We start from the raw sequence: 25,198 nt of genomic DNA on the forward strand, positions 1-25,198 counted from the left end.
AGAAAAAAAAAGAAAAAAAAAGAAAAGAAACACGTGTTTTTACCCATGTCTATATTTATTTCTTGCAGGAATGCACACATTGCTCCAAGAGCCACCCACATCCTTCTTGTATACAGGGTGTATTTGCATTTGCAGCCTGTCTCACTGCAAACATGAGAAGGGGGGAAAATGCAGCCTCCTCTGTACTGTTGGTTGGCCTCTCTATCTCTAGAGTCACTTGCAGATTACCTGGGTCACTCATGCAATTGGGATCTGTCGCATTACCTTTGCTAGAAATATGCATAGCGTAGATAAGACTGTAGTGTTGTTATTTTTAAAATCTCTGTACCAAATAGTTGGGTAATGAGGAAGAAAAGAGCTGTTTTGTTTTCTGCATGCTGATCAGCTAGTCATTTGACTTCTGCTTTCTGTTCCTCTGTCCCTAAGTAGGGTAGCACTTGAGCACGTGCTTGATTTTAAACACGTGCTGAAATCTTTGGGAATTCAAAGAAATGGAGCATATGCTTATTGCTTTTGTGAACAACGTTGCTTTTCAGAGTTGGATGCCTTATAGGAAACCTGATCCTTGAAACTAGCTCCTGTTTATGTGCATTTCCTTTTTTTTTTTAATATTATAGGTTTTTCCCTTCTTTCTTCAGCATCCTTGATGCTACATCATGTAATGAAAATAATATTGGTCATGCTACTTGCAATTACTAAAGTAGGCAGTGAAAGTATTTTTCCAAGGGAACCAGGGAAATCACATAAATCACAGATTTACACACATGTTTTTGCAGGAGAAATCCATAGCAGTTGGCAGCATAGAATGATATAAGTTTTGTTTACCCATTAAGGGGTGGTCATCTCAGCAGGTCAGCGATGCATTTCAAAGGCTTCTTGTTGATTTTAAGCCAGCCGATAATTTACTCCTTGAACTCTGCCTTATGAAAATAAAACTCAGTAAATATTGAGTATAATAAAGGCCATGCTGCCATTCAGGCTGCACAATGCCCTCACCTTCTCTCACACCAGCGTCTCTCCATTGTTGGCTTGGGCATTTCTCAAAGGGCACGAGCTGACCTCTGCAATTATTTATGGAGCTGTTCAGATAAGCCTTTTTCACAGGCAACGCTCACACACTCGCAAGGGCTGTTATAATTTGAAATTATAGCACAGGTTTCAGCTATCGCTTCCTCTGTTCCCACCCTGCCTTTTGGAAAGATACCCAGTCACACGATGTGCTTGTAAAAAGGTTGCTGATTGAGGAAGGATGCAGGAAGGATATGGTTTTGCAGTGATTGCATAAGTGCTTTGCAGGGTCCGAAAGCCATGGGTTTATGTGAGGACGAGTTTAGATGTGAATTTCAAGAATTTATTTTCTCTGATTTTGAAATAAGTCACGAGCAGTTCAGCTGTTTTGGAGGACCATAGAACTCGTGCGTGGATGTGGTCTACAGCGTATTAGCAACGACAAATATCTGTTTTGTAATCAGCACCATGGATTCTCTGCCTCCTTTCCATCAGAGACCTCAGCCTTGTTTCAGAGAAATTGTCTCCAAAGCTTCTGTTTGAAATTGTCAGACGTGATCGTGTCCAACTGAAAGTTGTTCCCATCAAAGGCTTGGGGAGTTTTACCGTTTGCCTCAGACTGCTTAGACTAACACAGAGGTCCTTCCACAAAGTGCTGTGCTCCCTCTCAGAGAAGTCCTGAAGATCATGAAGCTTCATGTCATCCTTTGCCATAGTGAGAGTGTATTGCTCTCAAATGAAGGAGCTGGGGTGTGGAGGTTTGTATTTTAAAACTTTGTTTTGGTGATTTTGCATTCTGCCAACATCTAACATCTGTATTTATTTTCTGAACTCTCCTTAATGGATTATATGCATCTGTTCAGTTCCAAGAATAATGCTTGATTTCCTGAATTTATAGGTTGCAATTAAATCCATTCGTAAGGACAAAATTAAGGATGAGCAAGATATGATTCACATCAGACGGGAGATTGAGATCATGTCATCCCTCAGCCACCCTCATATCATCACCATATATGAAGGTTAGTGAACGTGATTCTCCTCTCCAACCACTCAGTTACTTTCTGCAGACTTGATATTCACGCTTCTTGAGATCGTGCCCCAAACTCTCACTCATGGCATAATCCATCTCTTAACAAAGAGACTGTTCTGAGTGCTGCTTTCCCTCTGAATGATCAGTGTTTCGCAGATTTCTAACCCTTTGTCCAGAGGAACTTCTTCATGTGTTACCTAAGTGTTACGTCTATAGTGGGTGGATATCATTGCATGTATAATTTATTCTTCCACTGGAAAATTCAGTTTAATTTCACCCCCCCTCACACAGCAGCTCCATGTCACTTTGTGTCCCCAAACCCCCTGCCAGTCCTTACAGATTTTTTTCCCTGGGCTGTGCAAGACTGATTTTGTTTGCTCTGCTTATCATGGACAATGCTGTGTCTACCTGTATGACTTTGAATACGCTTTCCATTTTATTTACAGACATGTTCTCCTTAAGTGTGGTCCTCCATTACCTGAAGATTAGTCTTGCTGGTTCTGTGATTGCTGCTTTTTTACCATGAATCCCAGTATCTACTTCCAACCAACCTCTGCAGTTTCCTGTCAGTCTGGTCACTGGCCTATTACTCATGTTCCGTATTTCTGTTGTTTCTCTCTAACTCCTTTCTTCGTGGGACACAGAAGTGAAGCCTGATAATTCCTGGCTCCTAGAGCTGCTCTCTTGTCCAGAGCAAGGATCAGGAAGCTGGAGCATTCTTCCTTTTTTTGCTTATTTGTTTATATATTTGTAGAGTATTACTCTGCAGGAGAATATCCTCCTCCTTCCTTCCTTCCTCAAATCTACAATAGCTTTGGGGGAGGGGGACGTGTGCAGAGAGACACCAGCTAAGAGGTTCGCTGCCAGGCCCTACAAGAAGGGCAGCATACATGGACCTGGGCTGTGGTCTCTGAAGGCTTAGAGGGGCTTGGATTGGGTGGTCTTCTTCCAGGGGATTGCCTCTTCCATACACATAGGCAGGCAGCTCCGAATTTAGCCCTTCATATTTACGTGCCCACGAGGTAAATGCGCAAGGTGATGATATGTATATGGCAGCTCCACTCCAACAGTCAATGCAAGTGATTAAAACAAGGGCTGGCTTGGAGTGCTGTTACGGTATCACATATTGAGTTATTCAAAAGCATGTTCTTTTACTTGAAAAGAGATGAATATCTGTCTTTTTATTGAATAAACTCATAACAGGATCTGGGAACAGAAAAGAGGAGGGATGCTGTGTCAGCATGTGGGTTGCAAATGGAATAAAACTTATTTCAAATGTGCACAGGAACTCTGAAAGAAAAAAAGATTAAGCATGCTGTAGTGCTTTGACCAACAGCCCTTCTTATCCCTAGTTTGAATAATTTTTCCTGAGTTAAAACATTTATAAAAGTTAAAAGCATTACAGTATTTTTAAGAAGCAGATGATGAAGACCTGTGGGAGCAAACCTTTCCTCTCCATGGAGTGAGGAGTGTCATTGCTGCAGAGAATCAGGCAGATCCATCCCATCTCCAAGAGGACAAGTGCCTGTGGTGGGTGATATTACTTCCCTCTGCAGCTCCCTGCTGTTGTGTTCCATCAGCCAGCAGCAGCCCTTTGTGGAGACAAACCTGGAAGCAGTTTTTCTCTCATTTCTGGGAAGCTTTCCATTCTGTTGCTGGTTTGTTTCCTTTTAGTTTTCTAGAAAGCAGAGCAGCTTTTCATGGCCTCTTGTGTTTAACTCATGCCCTGGAGGGATGGACAGCAGAGGGCAGCCACTTGGTTTGAATGCAGCCCATTTGGAAGATGGAATTTTGTAGAGCTTGTCCAGCCTTTCCAAGCAGTCAGGGTCAGTTTCAGCCTTAGCAGCCAACACTGGAACATTGGATATCATAGTACTGGAAAGATGTGTGGATGAGCAGCTGGGTCCAGAAGTGCGGTCATGTACTGCCCAAAGATCAGGCTGTGAGTTCAGTGACCCTTAAGCGTGCTTCATTTCAAGCCTAAGAGTATACTTGTAGTAAGGTTATGGACTACATCTAGGACTCAAGTATTTGTGTCCTGTTGAAGTGGGATTTTAAACACAATTGGTGTTCCTCTTGAGTGAGGCATAAAGAATGATAATATTGCCATTCACTGACTCAAAATGTTGGGCTTCTACTCACTAAATTGGAGCCATCCAGTATTTAGGCAGTTGAGCTACACTGGAAGTCTTATTTCCCTCTCTTTAGTCAAGAGAGATCAACATCTACACTTGGTGGTTTGGTCTCTCCTAGAAGAACTTTTTTCAGCTAAGTGGGATAAATGGCATGCTGGAGGTCCTTTTGGTGGCGGATGGAGTCTAACTGACTAACTTAAGTCAGATGCTTAACTTGTAGACTGGAGCTATCCCGTGGGAACCTTTTTATGCTCACTGATTCTTACTGTAGGTATTCAGAACACCTCTGCATGTCTCATAACACTGACTCTACCTAGCATGGACAATGCTACATCTCTCTGTAGCATCTTTGAAAACTCTTTGTACAGCATTTACAAACATGTGTTTTCCTTAAGTAGGATCCTTGTTTAGGTATCCTTTTGACCTGCCTGCTCGAAAGCAATTAACCTCTGAATTTGTCAACTTGACGTAAACAAGAGCTTATTTCTTTTTTTTTATTCAAGCAAATCCAAATGGGTGGAAACAAAGCTTTTCAGTTTAATGATATATTTTTTTTGTAACCTAATGAAAAAGAACGTATCTTGTCTGTTACCATGAGGGTAGCTGTACAGTTCTGAGTCCAAAGAAGTTCCAACCTCTCAGCAGGACTGTAATTGGCAATCTGTTGAGTGCGGCTGCAAGGGAAGTGCTCTTTCAAGTGACTTTAAACTCCTTGAAAAGGACTGGATAAATGAAGCTAGCTTTGCTATCAGTGTTCTGATTTGAGGACATAAATTTTAATTTATAGAATAATACCTCTGTCTGTTTCCCCTTTACCCCACCTTCCCCTGCCCTATTTCTTTCTTTGCCTTGAAAACTCCAGGATTTGATAATAAAGCCTTTCAGAGCTAGCATATTTTTTCAGGAGTAGTCTGAGTGCAAAATCGCTTCCATCTGGCAATGCTTTATAAAAGTTAAAGCCGGAGAAGAACACAGGACCTGATTCTGTAAACATTTAAATATGTGTTAGACCAATCACGAGAATGAAGTTATGCTTGGGACAGTCAGAACTGAGATCTTGGGTATCTACGTGTTTCTATGCTGAAAGAGTTGTCCTTGGTTGGCATAACCATATAGAAATGTCTATCCATTTGCGAATGACACTTGAAAATAAATAGATCATTCGCTAACAGGTTCATAGAAATAGTTTAATGAAGATTCTCCCTGAAGAATGAATAAATATTAGGATCACAATTCAGTGCCAGTGGAACAGGGTGGCATTAACGTGAACAAGTAGCCAAAGGAAAGCACATGCTTAAGTGCTTTGCTGGATTGGGGCCAGGATGCTTAGAGGAGTGCTGGACCTTTTAAAGCAATAGGGCACACAAAAAAAAAAGAAAAAAAAGAATATTTCCCATGTAAGACAGACTTCTTCCTTTGTTTTATGTTGCATTTTTGGTATTGGTAAGAAAAAAAAATGCAAAAAAGCAGAAGGGTGTTCCAACCATAATGACATGAGTGAAGTGGCATGCTTTGGTTTATCAGAAAATCAGTTCAGCTTTTCTGTACTTTCAAATACTGAAGACAACAGAAGGAAATCTGATGATGTCTACTGGTGGTAGCATAGCATTTCATGGTGCTAATTTTACTTGCCAAGTACATGTTCAACCTCACACTTGGTAACAGACTTCTGTACGAGAAAATGAAAACAAACATTAGGTGTTTCAAAAGTACAAAGGTCTCTCTTCCGTGCATGCTGCTTGAGTCGTATCAGTCAAACCACATCAGCGAGAGCAGACACATTGCAAAACAGCTGTCCAGTAGCATCTGGCAAGACACACAATCCTAGAATCATTACAGTTGGAAAAGACCTCTAAGATCACCTCGTCCAACCATCAGCTCATGCCCACCATGCCCGCTAACCATGTCCCTCAGTGCCACATCTACATGATTCTTCAACACCTCCAGGAAACATGTGCCTCTGAAGACGGGCTGCATTGCTGCAGCAGCACTGCTTCAGGCAGGTGCTCCCAAACTGTCCGTGTGTATCCCTGCAGGATGGAGGCCCCGCAGAATAATGGTGGCAGCCCGTTGTCTGTAGATTTGTCTGTACAGAAAGCAGCCTGACACTGTATCTCAGTCTGACAGTGCTGTGCAGGCAGTCCCAGTCTCTCATGTTTTCAGACATAACCAAAACAAACCTCAGTGCCTAATTACTCGAACCCTTCTGTGTGTGAAATACCTGAAAATGTCAATACAAATCCCTTGAAACATCATGGGGATAGCAGGGCTTTTAACAAGAATGATGAAAGCTGGAAAGCTGGAATGATTTTTTTTTTAATTCTGCCAACAGAAAGTACTTCAGCTGTGACAGTATTTAAGCACATTTCTAATTGGTTTCCTCTAACTATGTAGACTTTTGACCTTAGAGTGCTTTATTTCCATTGTTTTCAGTTGATAACATCCAAGAACACAAAGTAATATTTCTAGAGTCTGGCGATAGTAATGAAGCAAATATAAACAAACTTAACTCTTCAGTTTTCATACCCCACCTTTATTAATTTCCTCTCATTCAGGATGACCGCCCAAACATCACTTTGTTTGACTTGACATTAACCCAAATGCATGAGATCACTGGCAAGTTCAACTTGGACATTAAAGTGATCGCGAGCAGCACTGAAATTTATTTCTATCTTTCCACTTATACAGGCCTCCCACTGCAATGTAAATGTTTGCTTGTCTGAGGTTCCTCAGCAGTTTGTAATCATAATTAAGAAGAAAAGGGGAATTAGCTCTTGTATTCTTTGCTGAAACAAAAGACAATTAGTGTAACATGTAGTATTGTGGCTGAATTAGCAACTCTCATTTTTCCTCCCCTTCCTTTTTTAAATAGTAGATGGTCAAAATCTGCATATCCTAAATCTCATTCTCTGAGAAACAGCCTCGCCAAGGATAATGGTTCTCATTTTGATTTAATCCCCACTGGAAAGTAAATTGTAGCATGCTGTCTGATTTAAAATGATTATTGCAGGATCTTAACTACATTCCTTTAATTTAAGAAGAGATGCAGTAAAGCCATAATTCAGGAAAGCAATTTAGCACATGCATATCTTTAAAACACATATTTCTGTATTCATTATCTTCCACCGTAATGGAGCATATGCATAAATTTAAGCATGTACATATAGCGGTTTACTAAATTAAGCCTGGGATTTTTTTCATGGCTGCTATATGTGCTGTTCAAAGCCAGCCATAAACTACTAAAATAATAAATAAAATGTAGTTTTCACGTGTCTTTACATCAAGGGGCTGTAAACCTTTCTGAGCAGTCAAGAACACAAAAGACACACAGGACAGAATTTCTAAGGTAAAAAACGCTTCAGAATTCGCTTATCTTTTGAAGAAAAATTTGTGCCTTATTACACGAGTGAGGTAATTGGGTCATACATGACTTTTCTCAATGAAAAGGTTATTCTCGTCTGCATCTCTAAAATTAAAAACAAACTCGCTTGTTCTTTTGATTTGGCTGACCTTTAATAAAAGAGCATTTTGTAGCAGTGGAAAGGTACTTCTGTCTGCGGCTGTTAGGAGAGTAATAAAAATACCGCTGAATGGAAAGACACCAGATGGAAGGAATGTCAACATACTGGAACTAATTTAGGAGATTGCTCTGATAGAGAGCAAAGGCATGAGGAGAATTCAAATGGTTCCAGTGCAAAGAGATTGGCTGCCCCTCTTAAACTAACAAACTGAAATCCTTACCCCAGGGTTACATGTAAACCAAATGGAATCAGCCCACAAGGAGGTAGTCCATTAAGGGGAAAAAATCCTCCCCCCTCAGCACTCACGCAGCCTTCAGCATCCTGGAAGCTTGAAGAAAGGGCAAAAGCATTCTGCTTTATTTTGCTTTTTAAGTTTGGTTTCAAATAAGTCTGAAGCAGAGAGATGTCCAGTGTACTCTGAAATCTTTCTGACTGATGTTTGCATAACCGGGTCTGTGTGGGCTTTCAACGCCTTTGGGGCAAAGTCCATCTTTGGCAACACCTAAATTGGACAGTATGTTCATCCTGTGACAAACTTGTACCAAGCAGTTTCAGCAGAGGTGATGGCTGTGGAGCTAAAGGCAGAACTTAGCAGTGGATTGAAAAAAAAAGAAGAGTGCATATCAGGAAGAGGTCCTACCCTACCAGTGCTATTTAGAAGATAGAAAGCTGTAGATAGAAGCTGAGTTCATCATTTCACGGCCTCTAAATATAAATATGAAGAGAGATTATATCCAAGAAATACTGCTGTAGTAGAACAGCCTGTGAAAGAGACAGATTGTTGACGTTACAAAATGTACTTTGTCTCAGATATGTCTTTGGTAGTGAGAAGTGAAATTCTTTCCCAGTTTCACATTTTTATTCTTCAATGAGTTTTGAAGCCAACAGATTTGGTTTCAATTATCAGCTGAGAAGTATAGTATTTTCTTCTTATTTTCTTCTTTTTTTCTTCTCATTAAAAACAAAACAAAACAAAACAAAACAAACATATTAGAGTTAAGTGAAGAGTTTAGAGAAAGGCTGTAAGAAATCTATCCTTGACCACTGGAACTTAAGCACCTTTGCTGCTTGTGCAGAGCACTCCTCTTAGCCTCCACTAAGGCTCTCAGTGAGGGACAGAGCAAGCAATCTCGTAGCTCACTGGAAGATGCTATTTCTCCATACTGCCATACACCATGCCTTCATACATTAACACAGTTGTCTTGCTCGTCTCCTAAGGATGCAATCATGCTGTTCCATGTACCTTATGATACATCTCATTACCACTCCCTGATCCTGAGTTCCTGCTGTGCTCTCATTGTGCTGTCCTCCCTTCTACCCCATGGCCAGATGGAAGTGCAGGAGTCTCAGAAGTCAACCTTTATTCCTTTAGGCTTTATCTAAGATATTGCAACCACTGCCCTGCACTGCCTGACCACAATGGCTGCGGTGATGCAGCAGGCCTCCCACAGCACTGAGGCCTTGCTGCAGCTCTCTTGGCATCACTCAGCTTGCAGAGCAGTAGAAATAAACATAGCGGCTCAAAAATAAATGGCATACAAATTGTAGCAAGTGTTCCTCCTGCTGCTTTCTCCTTAAACGTGTGGTGCTCATGCCTTGTATCTAAGCAACCGTGGTCTCTTGATATGTGATTGACAGGCCATCCCTCCTGCTACCACCTGTCTGAGTGCTGATACCATTGACTTTCCACTTATCTTATTTGTGCAGCTCTGTTTGTAGAGTATCAATGCTTTGAAAGAAGAAGGAGCAGCCCCACCTTGCCCATACACAACCTCTCTCCCTCCCTTGACCTTGGTTAGGGTTGAGGGGCACTGGCAGGCTCTGATGTGGCTGTACCATCAGTGGGAGCAATGGGGTGCTCGTGGAATGCGGGATCCCACCGGAGCCATGCTTCTCCATTGGCAGGAGCTGCAGCCAGACTGCAGGCACACTGAGAGGCGGGGGTGAGTTTTGGAATGAATATGCAGTAGGATGGCAGATAATAAATCATACTCAGCAAAAACAAAGAGTGAACCGAGCTGTCCCAGAAGCTATATGGAGGCAATTCGTCCGTCATCAGCCTGCAGGTTACAACCCAGGTGTTAACAGGGCAGTATATTTATTACCTCATTATTATTTGCAGTAAGTCAATCCAGCCTTTAATTAATGCCCTCCTCTTTCCCCCCACAATGCTTTCTTGGAGCATATGTTTATAGAACTGCAGACTGTGCTCAGAAGGGAAATTTAGAAGTGTCTGTATGAAGTCTGCCTGGCATCCTAACTGCTGCTGTGAAAATTCGCGGTGTGCATGGCTGATGGGCTGAGAATTGCCAAAATACCACCTTGTCACGTGCCTGATTGTTTTGACCACTGAATTCCTTTGTGTGTGTTTGTATGGACATAAATCCTACAGCCTTCCCGCTCCATTCTCTTTCAGTGGGAGCTCTCATTTAAAGCATTGTTGTACACTGTTCAGTGCCCTCCCTATTGGAAAGTGGCCCTGCACCTTCTCATGAGATTCAGCTGATACAGTGAAGGTGCTTGAAACTAACATGATGCAATTGTAAAAAAATTTCCTCCTACCTCCCTGAAACAGAAGGTTCTCCATTTGCCTCTATTGCACGGTGAAGAAGTAAATTGCTGTGCAATTCTGTAGTCACTCAGCTACAATCATGCTGAACAGGCCTCTGCAAACAGGGTGGTGAGACAGTGAAACATGTTGCCCAGTGAGGTTGCGAATGCCCTCTCCCTGGAAGCATTCAAGGCCAGGCTGGATGAGGCTTTGAGCAACCTGGTCTAGAGGGAGGTGTCCCTCCCTACAGCAGGGGATTTGGTGCTACGTGATCTTAAAGATCCCTTCCAACCCAAACCATTCTATGATTCTAAATCCAAGGGTAGTGGAAAGTATCTTTAAATGCACTCCTGACTCAGTGCTCTCCACATCATTTCTGTATAAATGTAGGAAAATATGTTTGGATAAGGGCTTTTATTAATATGGCAAATTTTGGTTCAGAAGAATTAGATTTTAGAATTTCATACGTTGGACAAGCAAGGAGGGTTCACCCTCAGAGCTGAGTGATGAAGGCAAAACTTTAATCAAAACTTAAGTTGATAGAGTGTCACGTCGTAGCAGGACTGTCATTGCTGTTATGCTGATGAGAGTCCGTTGAGATCCATGGTGCCCTGTGGCTGCTTCACCTGTGTGTGCATTGTATAATCCCTAGCACAATGAATCTGCTATTTGATTGTTATTTTTTAAAAAGCATACTGCTTGAATAAAAGCATTTTTATTGGTTTGTCTTGACTTATCAAAACTACATTTCACCTTCCTGCGTAACTCTGGATAGCAACCCTTTCCAAGCTTAGAGAGGCAAGTATGTGCATTAATGGTAACACACCACAGCACTTCCATATATGACATGACATTTGTTCAGTTTTTCCCAAACATATCAGTCTGTCATTCTTGGAGAGGATGCCATAAGCATAATCCATCCAGAGGCAGCTCTTCCAGTTTCCGAAGTTTATTGTTAATGAGGATGCACATAGGATGTAATCACTGGCAGGAGCCTCTGCTTCGGGGTGCAGCGAGGCCAGCAGACAAGTCAGCGGCCAATTTTATCTGGCTGCTCCCTCTGCCTTTTATCAGAGCTGTTTGGCTGGGGTTCAGGGGTGTTAGAGGGAGCTGCAGAGGTTTTGGCTTGTGGAGTTGAGTGACAAGGTGTGAGAGGACATGAGGCAAAGCCTAAGAGCAGCAAATACACATGCATTGAGAGAGGCAGCTTCGCATTTTGCTGCAAAAGCTGAAGTTTTTGTGTGTGTTTTTTCTTCTTCTTTTAAACACCAAAGACTACTGGCAGGGCTTTGCTCTGATAGAAGAAGGCATCGTTCCAGCAGGGCTGGTCAAAACTAGCATCCGCTTGCAATGACCCCTATAACCTCTTTCATCTGAAGATGTTTTGCTGCTAGTGTGACAGCAGACTGCCACCAGAGGATAAAACAGAAAGTCACTATGTTTTAATGTGAGGCAGGTGCAGGATGTTTCCATTGGGTTGTGGAAGATTTTTGGTGTCAGAAGGGAAAAACTCGTTGGCAGCCAGGGCACTGTGGCAATTCAAGACTTCTCATTGCCTGCCTTACTAGATTAAGTGTTTAGTTATCTGCAGTTCCCAGTGAAGTCCTTGACAGCACGTGGCACAAAGTAGCCTGATCTCTGAAGGAACAGCATCGATGTGACATAGGTCAGATGAATGTTCCTCTTCCTATTTACGTGGGACTTGCGTGTCCCTGCTAGCTCTGCAGAAGTGACAAAAGGCATATCTCCAGCAGGCCAGGGGTCATGCGGCAGAGGTTGGAGATAACAGAGTTCAAGGATGGGCTGGGTGGATGAGATAGGCTGCAGAGGGACTGTGACAGGAGTGGTACAGTTCTGGAGACACTGCAGCCACTGCTCGCTCAGGTGTCTGTGCCCACCATATTGCTGCAGAGTTGGGCTGGAAGAGGATGCATGCATCAGTTTATTTCTTGGGTTTTGATGGTAGGTAGAAGCCAACAGTCATTATAAGCCAAGCTGCTACTCTGTATCAGGCATTAATTAAAGGCCCAGTCAATTATCCATTTTTCAACCTTTCTGGATGATAATAGCTCCTGATTCCTTCTGTCATCTGGCCCCATGAGGACTGCTGGTAAGAGGAGCCAGGATTAGAATTCAGATGGCACAGGCACAAGTTCCTGCCTCACCTCATGAGGATCAAGTTGACACTGTTACCCTGTGACCCCATGTTATAGAGACAAAGACCTTCTTTCATTGAGCCGTGTGAAAGTCAGCAGCTCTTCAAAGCCTTACTTCTCTTGGTCTGAAATGTTGTTGCCTTTCTCTGGAAAATGTAGCTTTGGAACTTGCTTTTGGAAGTGTCACTTTCCAGGCTATAGTGCTGATACCAAGTTGTATTCATTCATCCCAAGCCGCCTTCTCTCTTTAAAGTGTCATTTTTAAAATGTTTTCAGTAAGCGGTGGGTTTCTTTTTTTCTTTTATCTTGTGCAGTGTTTGAAAATAAAGATAAGATTGTGATCATCATGGAGTACGCAAGTAAGGGAGAGTTGTATGATTATATCAGTGAGAGGCGACGACTGAGCGAAAGAGAAACAAGACACTTCTTCCGACAAATAGTCTCTGCTGTACATTACTGCCACAAGGTAAGCGAAGAATTTGATATTAATAAATGCTATTTGAAGGCTGTGTAGTGATTGTATTTCAAAGCATGTCTGAGGCAACAGCATTCATTATTAAGTATGACAGCATGTGATTATATCAGTACACCGGGAGATCTTGTGTGAAAGTTCTACAGTAGTTCACTGCCTGTTTTTATAGTCTAAGGATGTTTTCCTGTGCTGCGGCATACTACTTGTCACTCCCTTAATGTTAGCCATACCTCCCGTTTTCCCCTTGGAAATAATTCTTCTGACATAAAGAAAGTAATTAACAACATTAACTGGAAAAGGCATCCCATAGAAATTTTAGATTGTTTGTATTAATATATTCAAACAAATGATAGTTTGCAAGTTCAATATGCAAGTGAACAACTTTGAAATAGGAGATAGAAAATATAAAACCAAAAAAAGAGCTGGAGAAAGGTATGAATGTTCAGCCTTAGCATATACTTACTCTGGTTAGTCAAAAATAACTTCTCCAGATGTTGTAGGAGCACTAGAAAGATACCCTTTGCTAATGACTTTATCCATCATGGTTCCCACTCGAATGACAATTCAAACAGTCAAACCCCGGGTGACGGACTGGCTGTCATCATAGATCTTTTATCTCTACTTGAACCAGCTGCACAGAGCCAAAGCTTGCATCAAGCTAAAAGAAACAAGCACCAAACACAGTATTTTGCTTGAATTCTTACACGTTTTGATCTCCATCTGAATTTTGATAAACAAGGCAAGTTTTCAAAGTCCTCACGACGCAGCGCTGAAAAGCTGCAACAGCCTTCCTGGCACAGTTAATTTTCCCCAAATTTCTTTAAAGAAGGCTCTGACCCAAACCCAACTTTTTCATTTCCATCCTGAACTTTTAGGGTCTTTTAAGATTTTAACTCCCTACATCCACACGGCTGCATATTGGAGGAACGAGGGCTTTTGTAGGGACTAACGTCATTGACAGATATTGTTTTCTGGTGCCTGGGAAGAATATATTGCTTTCGCGCAGTGGGAGCAGGATCTGGGCTGGAATTAAGTTCCGAAAAGATCCCCCCCTTCCCCTACCCCCCCACTGTTTTACAGACTTTGTGGGAGGACAGATTCCAGTCATTCTTCCCTTAACCACACACCAAGTGACTAATACATTGCCTGTCACTAGTCACTGGGCCGTGAGTGTTATGACAGTGAAATCAGCCCTGAAATGCAGATGCAAAGACCACCCTGCCAGCTCACCTTTCATTTGCACATTTTCTTATATTCTCTTTTTCCTTCTTTATTTCAGAATGGTGTGGTCCACAGGGACCTAAAATTGGAAAACATCCTTCTTGATGACAATTTTAATATTAAGGTAAGATTCTTTCTCTCAGTTTCTCTGAATGAATTTGCATGTTTTTTATCCAAGGTATTAGAAGAGCCAGTGTTATGGCAACAGCTACTAAGCAACAGCATCTGGCAAGAGACTCCAGGGTTTGGAGGTTGGGGAGGGAGCACCACTGGTGACGAGTCATACAAGCTAAATGAAGCTGTGCATAATACAGGGGAGAAAGCCACGTCCTTCTGCCCCAAGACCACGATTCCCAAAGCAGTATCTATTTACTGGTAGGAAACAGCAGAGCATTTTGTGCAAATGAGTTTATTTTATGAACAATATTATTGCTGGCTGCTGCTGGGGCTAGGAGAAAACCTCGCCTGGTCTGCAGGGTTCAAGTGCCTCAAACAGAACACTCTGAATGTCCTTTTGATCATGGCTGGAAAATAAGCAAATAGAGTTTCAAAATAAACCGAGTAAAGCACATGTGCTTCATTAGGAAATGGCCTTGGAACTCCAGACACAAACATATACTTTGGATAGTGATGTCATTTCCATGTCATTTCTCCCCAGTGAAAGCATGGGAATGACCTTTTTTTTCCCTTCTTTTTTTCTCCAAAAAGCTGCAACACAAAGGTAGATAGTGCAGGGACTAATGAAGATTGCAAGTAGCTGAATCCGTTTCACTTTCAGCTTTGTTGCTGCCTGGCGAGCTGGGTGTGAGAGCGGCTGGGTGTGCCGATCTGCAAACAGACAGAGGCAGAGATGCCAAAGAGGTTCTGCTGACTCTTGGGCATCCTTCTTAATTAGCAAGACAAGGCAATCAAGTTGCTTTCTGTGTAGCCAGCTATCCGAGTCACTTGGGTTTTCATTTTATTTCTGCTGAACATCACAAAGCTGCACGCACTGCATTGCGCTGGAGAGATTGTCTTCATTGTACGCTGATGTGCAATGGAAATGGAAAGTAGCATATGGTACCTGCCATCTGTGTAGCACTGATGACAGAAGCTAACTTGAATCAACCGGTGGATTAAAGACATGTCAGTATGCAGCTCCTAAAAATAGGCTTTTGCAGAGGGTCCATCTGAGGCAGCGCTCGGACAATGTGCTGTTAACATCCTGTGGCACAGCAAACTTCTCATGCAGCATTGCTCCCTGATGTAGACCTGGCTTTTTTGAAACCAAAAAGTCGCCTTTCTAGGACATTGTATACGAAACAGGCTTCCGCAGGCAGGATGACCTTTCTTTCCACAATACACGCCAAGCTATCTTCCCAGCTAATCAGGGAATTCTTGAGAGAAAAGAGGAATTTGTGGAATTTGCTAGCTGCGGTGGCCTGGATCCTGGAGCTGTAGTCCTCATATGCAAAACCAATCACTTTTTCAAGTCTCTGGGGAGCTGCACTTTGTCCAAAGGCTCGGCAACCGCCCCGGCCTTCCTGCTGGGAGGATGGGGCTCAGGATTGCTCTCCAGACCTTGCAGGACTGCAGAACCACAGATGTATTTCAGCTGCCGTAGAGTTGGGCACTGCAAGGGAAGCTGCATCTCCAAAAATTTGGCCTCATCTTTTTCGGGAAGGCTTCTCTTTCCTGGACTAAGCTGTGTTTAGGCTGCCTTGTGGGTGTTTTGTATTCAGCCCTTCCTCAGTTCCTTCCTTTCTCTCTCTTCTGGCTCATTTTTGACACCTTTCCTACTTTGAGACCAAGATCAGCCTTGAATACTCAGTGTAAAACATATTGCTGCTATTTCCCTGATGCTGAAGCCTTGAATACATTAACTGTGGTTTCTGGGTTACTTGTGCAAAATTCAACTTCCTACTTTTTCTTTGTTTTACTAAACAGTAACCGTTGGCAAGGAAACACATATGGAGCTGTAAATTATTTATTAGGAGCAAATCTATCAGGTTCTAATTCTGAGATTATTTCTGTATGGTTTATTCAGGCAGGAAAAGAAAAATATGCAGGATTGTCTGATGGCCTCAAATGCTCAGTGGAAGGCATTTTCTGGAAGCGGGAGTGACAGTCTTATCTGTACTTCTCCAGTATTTACATTTCATTCAGTGGATTACAAGGCACTTACAAAATTGGCAGTTTGGTTTTAAGAATGGCAAAATGAGAGGAATCCCTTTGTTCCTGGGAGCCATGTGCCATTGGAAACGTGCCTCTGAAGAAGCCAGTGATCTATATGCTATGGTATATACAAATGTGTCACACTGACAAGAGGATAAAATTAGCAAGGTACTGCAAAAATAGATCCATGCATCACAACTCAAGCAGTTCTTGCAGAACAGGAAATAAAGAGAACAATTAATCCGCTAGAAAATATTATTCAAACTGAAAGGGCCCTGAGCTATTTTACATGATATTGCGCTAACTTGGACTCCACTTGTAAATTTTAGTGATACAAATGAAGGTCATGAAGTGGTGTTCGGAGACATAATGAGCTTTTTTTTTTTTAAAGCTAAAATAGTGAATGAAAGTCTCTGAAAACAATCACTTGGAAGTATAGCAACTAGGAAAGGCCAGTTTCTGAAGGCTGACAAATCTTGCAGGTCCACAAGCCAAAGCTGGAGGGTGATTTTCTCAACTCATCCTGAAGGGACTCAGATCCTAGTCTTTGAGTCACCCTGGGGGTAACTTTTTACTGGAAGAATTAGCAATGGGGCGAAGGTGTAGCTGCCTCCATTAGCCCATTACTCCTGCACTTCGATGTGGTGAGGACCACATGTCCCTGTGCAGCACTACAGCTCCTCCCCAGCGCCTAAATCCCCCAAATTGCATGCAGTGAGCTGGAGAGACACTGACAGCAGCCAGGGAATCAGTGCCACTTGCTATCCAAATGCTGTGCCTGTGTCCTGTGCCACAAGTTACCCCCAAGGGTGTCTCTGTCATGCAACCTGGCGCGATGGAGAGAGGGCTGTGTTAGCTCCTGGACTGGGAATTGCACCTAAAATAGATGTCTGGCAGACCTTGACGCAAACTGAATGATCAGCCCCAAAGTGATAGGAGAGAAAAATGCAAGTCTAATAGCTACACAGTTCTACTTACTACACTTTCTCTTTTGCTGGTAAGGGAACACCAATCTGACTAACCACTGAGAGCTCATGGGGGTTTCGTATATACAGAGTAAGTGTATGTAATTGGGATTTACCTTGCTGGGAGTCTCACCCACTGCACATATGTTTCATTTGCTTTAAGAGACGTAATTATTTCTATGTATGCAGTACAAAGAGAAGGATTCTGAAGTGGGGAGAACCTGATGATTTCCATGAGTGCAAACTTTATGGAATTTATAGTCCACGCTTAAACAATAAATTGCATCTGGTTGGTCATAGTAACGGTAAATATGAAACATCCACCTCCCGAAGCGAGGGGAATAAAGCCCACTTCCCAGCTCCTCCCAGTTTAGGAAGTTTTTTGATTTCCATTCAAGTGCCATGGACATGGAGTAAGGTTGGCTTCTATTAATCTTGTTTTGAGGGGAGGGCATGACAGTTTTAATGGGAAAAGCTGGTAAACATCAGTTGGTAAGTATGGGAGTGGACTGTAGCATAAATATTCTTCTCCTGAATGATCAAAATGGAAACATAAATGCCCAAGTTTGAGAGTTTCTTAGTGTGAGCAATGGTATGTGTATCCTTCTATGTATGTTCGTGCACATCTACATGCATTTTATACATTCCATGGTGTTAAGAGAATGTATTTTCTTAAGGAATCACACTGTGCAGTGTCTGTCCTTGTCTTAGCTGCATCCTGAGCTAAAATAAAACTCAGTGGCCAGCACGAAGCTGTAACGCTGAAATGATCCTATTCTTCCCCTGATTGACAGGGCACACTTCATAGGGCTTAAAACCAACTTCCTGCCAGTCAGGGTGACTTGATAAGAAAGTGGAATTTAGGGCAATTAAGTGCAATCTGAGCCATGAGAATATGTTTGCAGACTGCAATTGTACACCAGATGTTTTCAATGACATTCCAGCCATACAATGAAGATTTTACAAACCAAATTTATTTAAGGGTTTCATTTTCTGCTATGGGTTGATGATATGCTGTTTGGGGGACTGAGCAAATTCAAGCTATGAATGAACATGGTGCAATAAATTAACATTAATGAACGGGAATCAGCTGCTCTTTGAACAGGATTCTCTGAGTCCAAATTGTTAGTGGAACACCTGCACAAGCAGAGCATCAAAACAGGAGAGAATGAAGTGTGAAACCTCATATTTGTTCCTTGACGTAAAACATGTTGTAAAAATGATACTTTATAAAATAAGCTTATATTTTTGTTTTAAAAGTATATCTGTCATATATAGATAGATAGGTATTTATGGATAAAGAGAATATATATATCTGTGTTAATATATTTGGAGGAAAAGAGTGAAAATTGGAACTTCTGTCCACACTTCACCAGCTTTGTTACTTTGGTCTCAACTGAGACATGGTAGTTAATAGGGACAAAACCTTTATGTCTCCCAAGAGTTCACTAGACATTGCAGTTGAAACAGATACTAGCAGTAATGGTTATACATGTTTTAGAAAACCAGGGGTGAATGATGCTGCTGGTAAATCCCTTTCTTTTCTGGTCACTTTGTGTTTTCTCAAATTTTCTTTTGTAATATCAGATAATCACTGCTTCTTTCTGGGGTTTAATTCCTTTCTGGTAGAAAGGACCTGAATGAGCTGAAGAAAGTCCAAAGAAAGCTTATATCTCTTAAAGCTATAAACTGATAATACCTTTTTTATGCCTGTGCTTTATGTCTTTTATATATGTCCTATGTCAATCGTGGGCAGTCATAAAAATATCTCTGGGAAACGGAAACATTTAGGTTTTAAATAAGATAAAAAAAATGAGATGTGTTGCTTTCTGGTACAGAAACAAAGGAAATGCAAAGGTTGTGGGAGTATTTAGTGTTGCTGTCCTCAGCCTTTGTTTTGTAAGAACAAGAACAGAGAATTGAAGTAAACAAATTATTTGGACCTGATCCTGCAATTTCTACATGGGCAAAATTCCCAATAGTCCCCAGGGGCGTTTTGTTTGTGTTGGGAAAGCCGGATTTGGGCCCATTGTTTCCACTTAGGAACCAGACTTGTGTTTATTATCTCGTGATAGACATCTCGTTTACTTAATGGCTCAGATTCCTCATCTTGAAGTCCCTGAATCTGGAGCAGTTAGTGGGTGCCTCACTTTCCCCTGTTTTCAACAAGAGACGTTCCAGATGATTTCAAAAATCACTTGTATCCCAAAGCTAACACTTGATTTCTCATGATATGCCGACATCACTCCTACTGTTGGATTTAAAGGTCCTGCCTTTGGGTTTGCATCTGCAAGATAAGAACAGGAGTACTTTCTGTGTGCTTTTCCTTGGTATTAATGATTATACAAGATGAAGAGCAATCAGTTGACAATAGCCCAGTGCCTCCCAGTATGAAATTGTCTTTGCAAGCGCATGCAATTAATCTAGGATAGAGTTACTGACTGGTGGTTGTGGAGCCATGACATGTCTATAAGTGGAACCAAAGCATCACTGTTCCTCATCCAGAGGATTTATCCTGGGGGTCTTATCTGCTTCTTTAGAAGGCCCTTAAAGAAGTCATGAAAACACAAAATAATTGGTTGGCAGGTGAACTTGACAAGTTATCCATGTCAAGATCTCTGCCCTATAGCAGGCTCAAGTATAGTTTAGTCCTTCCTGATAAAGAATTAAGGTACATTAAGGTATTGTTAATGCTACAGAAGCCTTGTACAATTGTCTTTGCAGATTGCTGATTTTGGACTCTCCAACCTTTATCACAAAGACAAATTTTTGCAGACCTTTTGTGGAAGCCCACTGTATGCTTCCCCTGAAATTGTGAATGGCCGACCTTACAGAGGCCCCGAGGTAAGAAGGGTCAGTTTTTCAGTGGTGGTATGGGGATGTCTGTTATGATAACAGTCTTAAGAGTTAGTCTTAATGCCAATGCTATTGCATGTGTGGGTGTGAGTGGATGTCTCCTGTCTTGAAAGTTTGCTTCCATTTGCTTTGTCTGTGGTTTGTTAAATGTTAAATACCAGTTTGCCCATCAGTAGGCATAGCTGAACATGATGCCACTCGTGGTGGTAATGGTAGGGAGAATTATGGGGATCAGCTTTCCAGACCTTCATGCACATTGTCTCTGTATTTCAGGTTGACAGCTGGGCCCTTGGTGTATTGCTTTACACTCTGGTTTATGGAACCATGCCCTTTGATGGCTTTGATCACAAAAATCTCATCAGGCAGATCAGCAGTGGAGAATATCGTGAACCAACACAGACCTCAGGTATAAAAAAGGTGCAAGGGCAATGTATTGAGCTGACAGGAGTTCAGAATGGAGGATTTGCCCTTCCAGCCTGTTTTTGTGTTATATTAGAATGACAAAGAAAAAAATCTCTCATTCCTCTACTAACTTCATCTGTCCATTCCCATCTGGGTACAGCATTTACCAAAAGTCCTTTTGAAATGAAAATTTTATAGCATATAGATTTTATTGCCTTGGGGAAGCTTCAGCAAGCTCTTTTAACTAGATCTATGACCGTGGAAGGTCTGTTAGCTAATTGTTCAGACAAGCTGTAAACTGATACAACATACTGGTAAAGATCAGTCCTCTGACTACGCTGAGAGAAGATGAATGGTTAGAGCGAAGAGGTCTCTTATCTGAGAAGCAAGGCCAAAATTTGAATTTAATGTGTTTATTCCGACGGTAACAGATTAAGCTGTCACCAGGCAGAAAAGCATCAGTTAAGTCTAAGGCTCTTTCCAGACTTAAAAATATGTGTATATATTGTTATATTTAACTAAATATTTTTCTTTCATCATTTGTTTGCCATTCTTTCAAATTTCCCGCTGTCACAATCCTCTCCTTATAAAAATACTCCTTTAAAGTATACAGAAGAATACACTTCTGTGGAAAAAGTAAATACAGGATCAGTAATACATAGATCATTTGAAACGCCCCTTTGTTTTCCTCTAAGTTTTGTAGTCATTAGAATTGACAGGTCGCTGACTTCTTTAGTAGTGTGTGATATTCAGTGATATGGGTCATTGACATTCATACAATACAAATATTAATTTCTTTTATAACCCAGTGTACAATTCCCAATGTGAATCATTTTCTGCTGATAGGAAGTAGTCCTCAAATTCAATTTCTAACATTGACTGATGCACTAAGCCTTGCCCTCTTTCGCTTCTGTTGTAAGAACCATTATTTTTGCTCATTTGATTAGCTTCACATTTCACTTTGAAACTGAAGGAGGAAATTAGAAATGCTAGTATTTTAAACTTCATGTTCTATTCTTTGTCTGTAGATGCTCGTGGTCTCATCAGATGGATGTTGATGGTGAATCCTGAACGCCGAGCAACCATTGAAGACATTGCCAATCACTGGTGGGTTAACTGGGGCTACAAGAGTAGTGTTTGTGACTGTGATGCCATGAGGGACTCTGAGTCCCCATTGCTAGCAAGGTTCATTGATTGGCATCACCGCTCTACTGGCCTCCAGCCAGAGACTGATACAAAAATGAAGTGCCTTTCTAAGCCCAAAGGTCCCGAAGTCACACTAGAGAGACAAAGGTCTCTGAAAAAATCAAAAAAAGAAAATGACATTGCACAGTCCATCCAGGAAGGAGGAGCTGAAAATGCATCCAAACCCACTTCCAAAAGACCCAAAGGCATCCTGAAGAAAAGGAGCAACAGTGAACATCGATCTCACAGTGCAGGGTTCATTGAAGGTGTGGTCAGCCCAGTGTTACCTTCTGCTTTTAAGTTGGAGCAGGAGTTGTGTAGGACTGGTGTAGCCATTAAAAGTGTTGTGGAGGGAGAGGTAGCTGGCAAATACGGCACTAAGCAGTCTTCACTAATGCCAAAAAAAGGAATCTTAAAGAAGACTCAGCAGAGGGAGTCCGGCTATTACTCCTCTCCAGAACGAAGCGAATCTTCGGAACTCTTGGACAATAATGATGAAACAGTAAACAGTGATACCTCTCCAGGGGTCACAGAACCATCCAGAAATGGGTCTTACAGCCATACCTGCAGGCGTAAGGGTATCTTGAAACATAATGGCAAGTATTCTACCAGCAGCACTGAATCTGCTTTAATTAGCCCTGATACACCAACCCTGGAGGCCATGGAAGAAGTAGTCCTGCCTGGAGATGCATTACCTCGAAGTTACAGTCGCCCTTCCAGCGTGATTAGTGATGACAGTATTTTGTCCAGTGACTCCTTTGATTTTCTGGATTTGCAAGAGAACAGGCCAAACAGACAGAGGATACGGAGCTGTGTCTCTGCTGAAAATTTCCTACAGATCCAAGACTTCGAAGGACTTCAGAACCATCCACGGCCACAGTACCTAAAACGGTATCGCAACCGTCTGGGGGACAGCAGTTTTTCCCTTCTCACAGACATGGATGATGTGACTCAGGTCTACAAGAAAGCCCTAGAGATCTGCAACAAGCTCAACTAGCAGCAGGAAGATGGAAAGGGAGGGAAGGGAGTTGTTCTGGGTACCTTTATGGTGGAGTTAGCCAAGTTACTATTTGCTGTTAATGGTAGGTTTTCCTTCAAAGGACCTGACTGTTCCTACTTAACTGAACTCCTAGCAAAGTCTTGAGTAGCCCCAAAGTCACAAAGCCATCTCACACTTCTCTAATTTGTGTCTTCAGAATATTGCCTATCTGACCAGAGCAAAATCTTTGGTCTTTATATATGTCTAGCAGACAAAAGCATTGAGATTTGATGGCTTGGAGTGAAAGCTAGGCAGAATTAAAACTGGGAACAAGACACACACATTTTGAGAGGTTTCTAATTCATATTAAATTAGCTATATCAAGAGATAAGCTGAATTCTTCAAGTCAATTTTGGATGCCTTTCAGAAAGAGAACCTTTATTTTCCCTTGAAGTTATTCATCAGGATACAGACATTTAATGTTAAGAGTTTTCATCTTGCATTATGCAGGAGGCCAGGCTGGATGGTCACCCTGTTTCCTTCCACCAGGGTGAACTGAGAGATTCCTGAACCCTTTCTGGAACAGATAATTTGTGAGTGTATAACTTCGCACAGCTGTATGTATACGAGGATTGGAGTAGGCATCCAGATCTGGCCCTTGCTACAGCCATTGCTCTTCAGAGAGCAGGAGGCCCTAAAATTGTTTCCAATACCACTCCTACCAGCAAAAACAGAGTCAGAGAAATGAGAAAGGGAGCTGGAAGTAATGGGTGTTGTAAGCAGTGACTCTTCAAAGCATTGTTCTACTTGTGACTTTTTGAAAGTGGTCATCCAGATGGATGCCCAGAGGTAGGTCCCAAGGGCTAACAGGCCCTCCAGCCTTGAGTTCAGTGTCAGCAAATGGTTCCACCTTGCTATTAGCTTGTAGTATCTGAGGGTGGCAGATAGTTTGAGACCAGAATGTTAGGGAAAAGGTTGTAGCATGTAGGAAATGGATAGAGGCCAGAAAGTTGGTGGGAATATGCCTTTCTCCAAGTGAAAATATTTCTAAGTAGGTAGGAATGGAGCAGAAAGAATTGAGCGATGAAATGATAATGGTAGATTTGATAACAGAGTTAGCATAAAAATGCAGGCCTCTATATTGATAGCATAGCTGGTACTGCATGTGCAGTGATGCCAGCTTGAAAAAATGAGAAGAGTATGTGTGTGTGTTCTCACATATACCTAAATATCCAGACTAAAGGCTTCAACTCCCATAAAGGTACCACATGGGTCTACTGGATTATCTGAATGTAAGCCTATGTCAGAAAGGCACCGTGTGTTTGACAGGCCTGGGCAAACTGGAATCGTAAGGCCCATTTCACTCTCATTTACATGAGCACATAGCCCCTAGCTTTCTTGGAGGTGCACTGGTGTGAATACATGGCAGGTTTCAGCCTATGACATCAAAGAGCCACAGCTGCAAAATCCATGTATACAGACATACTCAGAAGAGAGAAGCATGGGGCAAACTCTGTTCTCACTTCTCCCCTGGAACTGGAACTGAAAGCAGACTTTGGCCCACTGTGTCCAAAATCCTAGAGACTATGCAGAAATGGAATAGGGATCCTCTGATTAATCTTTGAGAATCAGGGATAACCCCACAAACATTGGCATCTGGGGCAGGGAGCAGTTTCACTTGCAAATTGTTTATTCGGTGTGTCACGGTACTTCAGTCTGCTGGTTCCTCCTAAAAACCAACCAGCACAAAGACGAACGAGCTCAAATTTCCTAAGTCAGTTAATCTGTTTCTGTGGAGAACCTTTCCTGGACCGACAGGAAACACTGGACCAAATTTGGCCCTGGAGTCAATGCCATCAATACCCACAAAGTCTAAGAGAGATGTGCTCTCAGGCGGTCAAGTGAAATGTGGCTCACTGCTCATTTGCTCAGGAACGGCAATTCCAGGGCATTTCTCTGTAGATGTAGGATACTTTTGGTATGATGCTTAAAGATACCGTCTTCTCACAGGCCCTGCATTTGCTCCTACAGCCCACCCAAAGCCAACACCCTATTTTGCAGTGTATTTAATTAACAGGCAGCACAGTGGCCCTGGAGCAGAAGAGTCAGACCCTCAGCCGGCACACCTCAGCGCTGTCGTGTTGATGTGATGGAGCAGCACTTCGGTGGGGTTGTGCTGAGTGATGCCTTCCCTATGGGTTTCCTGCTGAATCCTGAGTGGATTTGCAGGGGTTTTAGGATGAAGGGAAGGAAACTCGACCAGCTGCAGCAGGGAACGAGAAGCGCCCTGAAGGCTCAAATCTACCTAGGCTTTTGCCCAGGCCTGCTTCCTTGTGTACAAATGTGAATGAGTGAGTGACTGCTTGCTGCCAAACTGGAAATGTTACATAGGGATTTACTGGCATGTTACTGGCATGTTACATGTTTACTGGCATGTTATCATTCCTAGAGAAGAAAAAAAAAAAACCAAAACACTTGACTGCACATTGTTATTATTAGTATTGTGATTTTTATTTAATTTTTTTGTAATACAAAGTTGACTTTTTTATTTGAATTTGTCTCT

General features: G+C 42.1%; 1 protein-coding gene across 1 annotated transcript in view; it reads left to right on the forward strand.

Moving 5' to 3' along the window:
- NUAK1 (NUAK family kinase 1) overlaps positions 1 to 25,101 on the forward strand; it is a 27,359-nt gene extending 2,258 nt beyond the window's left edge. Inside the window, exons 2-7 of the mRNA XM_019611437.1 lie at positions 1,907 to 2,027; positions 12,716 to 12,867; positions 14,153 to 14,218; positions 19,938 to 20,057; positions 20,343 to 20,475; positions 21,500 to 25,101. Coding sequence (XP_019466982.1) covers positions 1,907 to 2,027; positions 12,716 to 12,867; positions 14,153 to 14,218; positions 19,938 to 20,057; positions 20,343 to 20,475; positions 21,500 to 22,653 — 1,746 coding nt within the window. The 3' untranslated portion in view covers positions 22,654 to 25,101. The remainder of the gene's footprint in view (positions 1 to 1,906; positions 2,028 to 12,715; positions 12,868 to 14,152; positions 14,219 to 19,937; positions 20,058 to 20,342; positions 20,476 to 21,499) is intronic.
- The last annotated feature ends 97 nt before the right edge of the window (positions 25,102 to 25,198 follow it).

The sequence above is a fragment of the Meleagris gallopavo genome, chromosome 1 (genome assembly GCF_000146605.3).
Source record: "Meleagris gallopavo isolate NT-WF06-2002-E0010 breed Aviagen turkey brand Nicholas breeding stock chromosome 1, Turkey_5.1, whole genome shotgun sequence".
Classification (NCBI taxonomy): domain Eukaryota; kingdom Metazoa; phylum Chordata; class Aves; order Galliformes; family Phasianidae; genus Meleagris; species Meleagris gallopavo.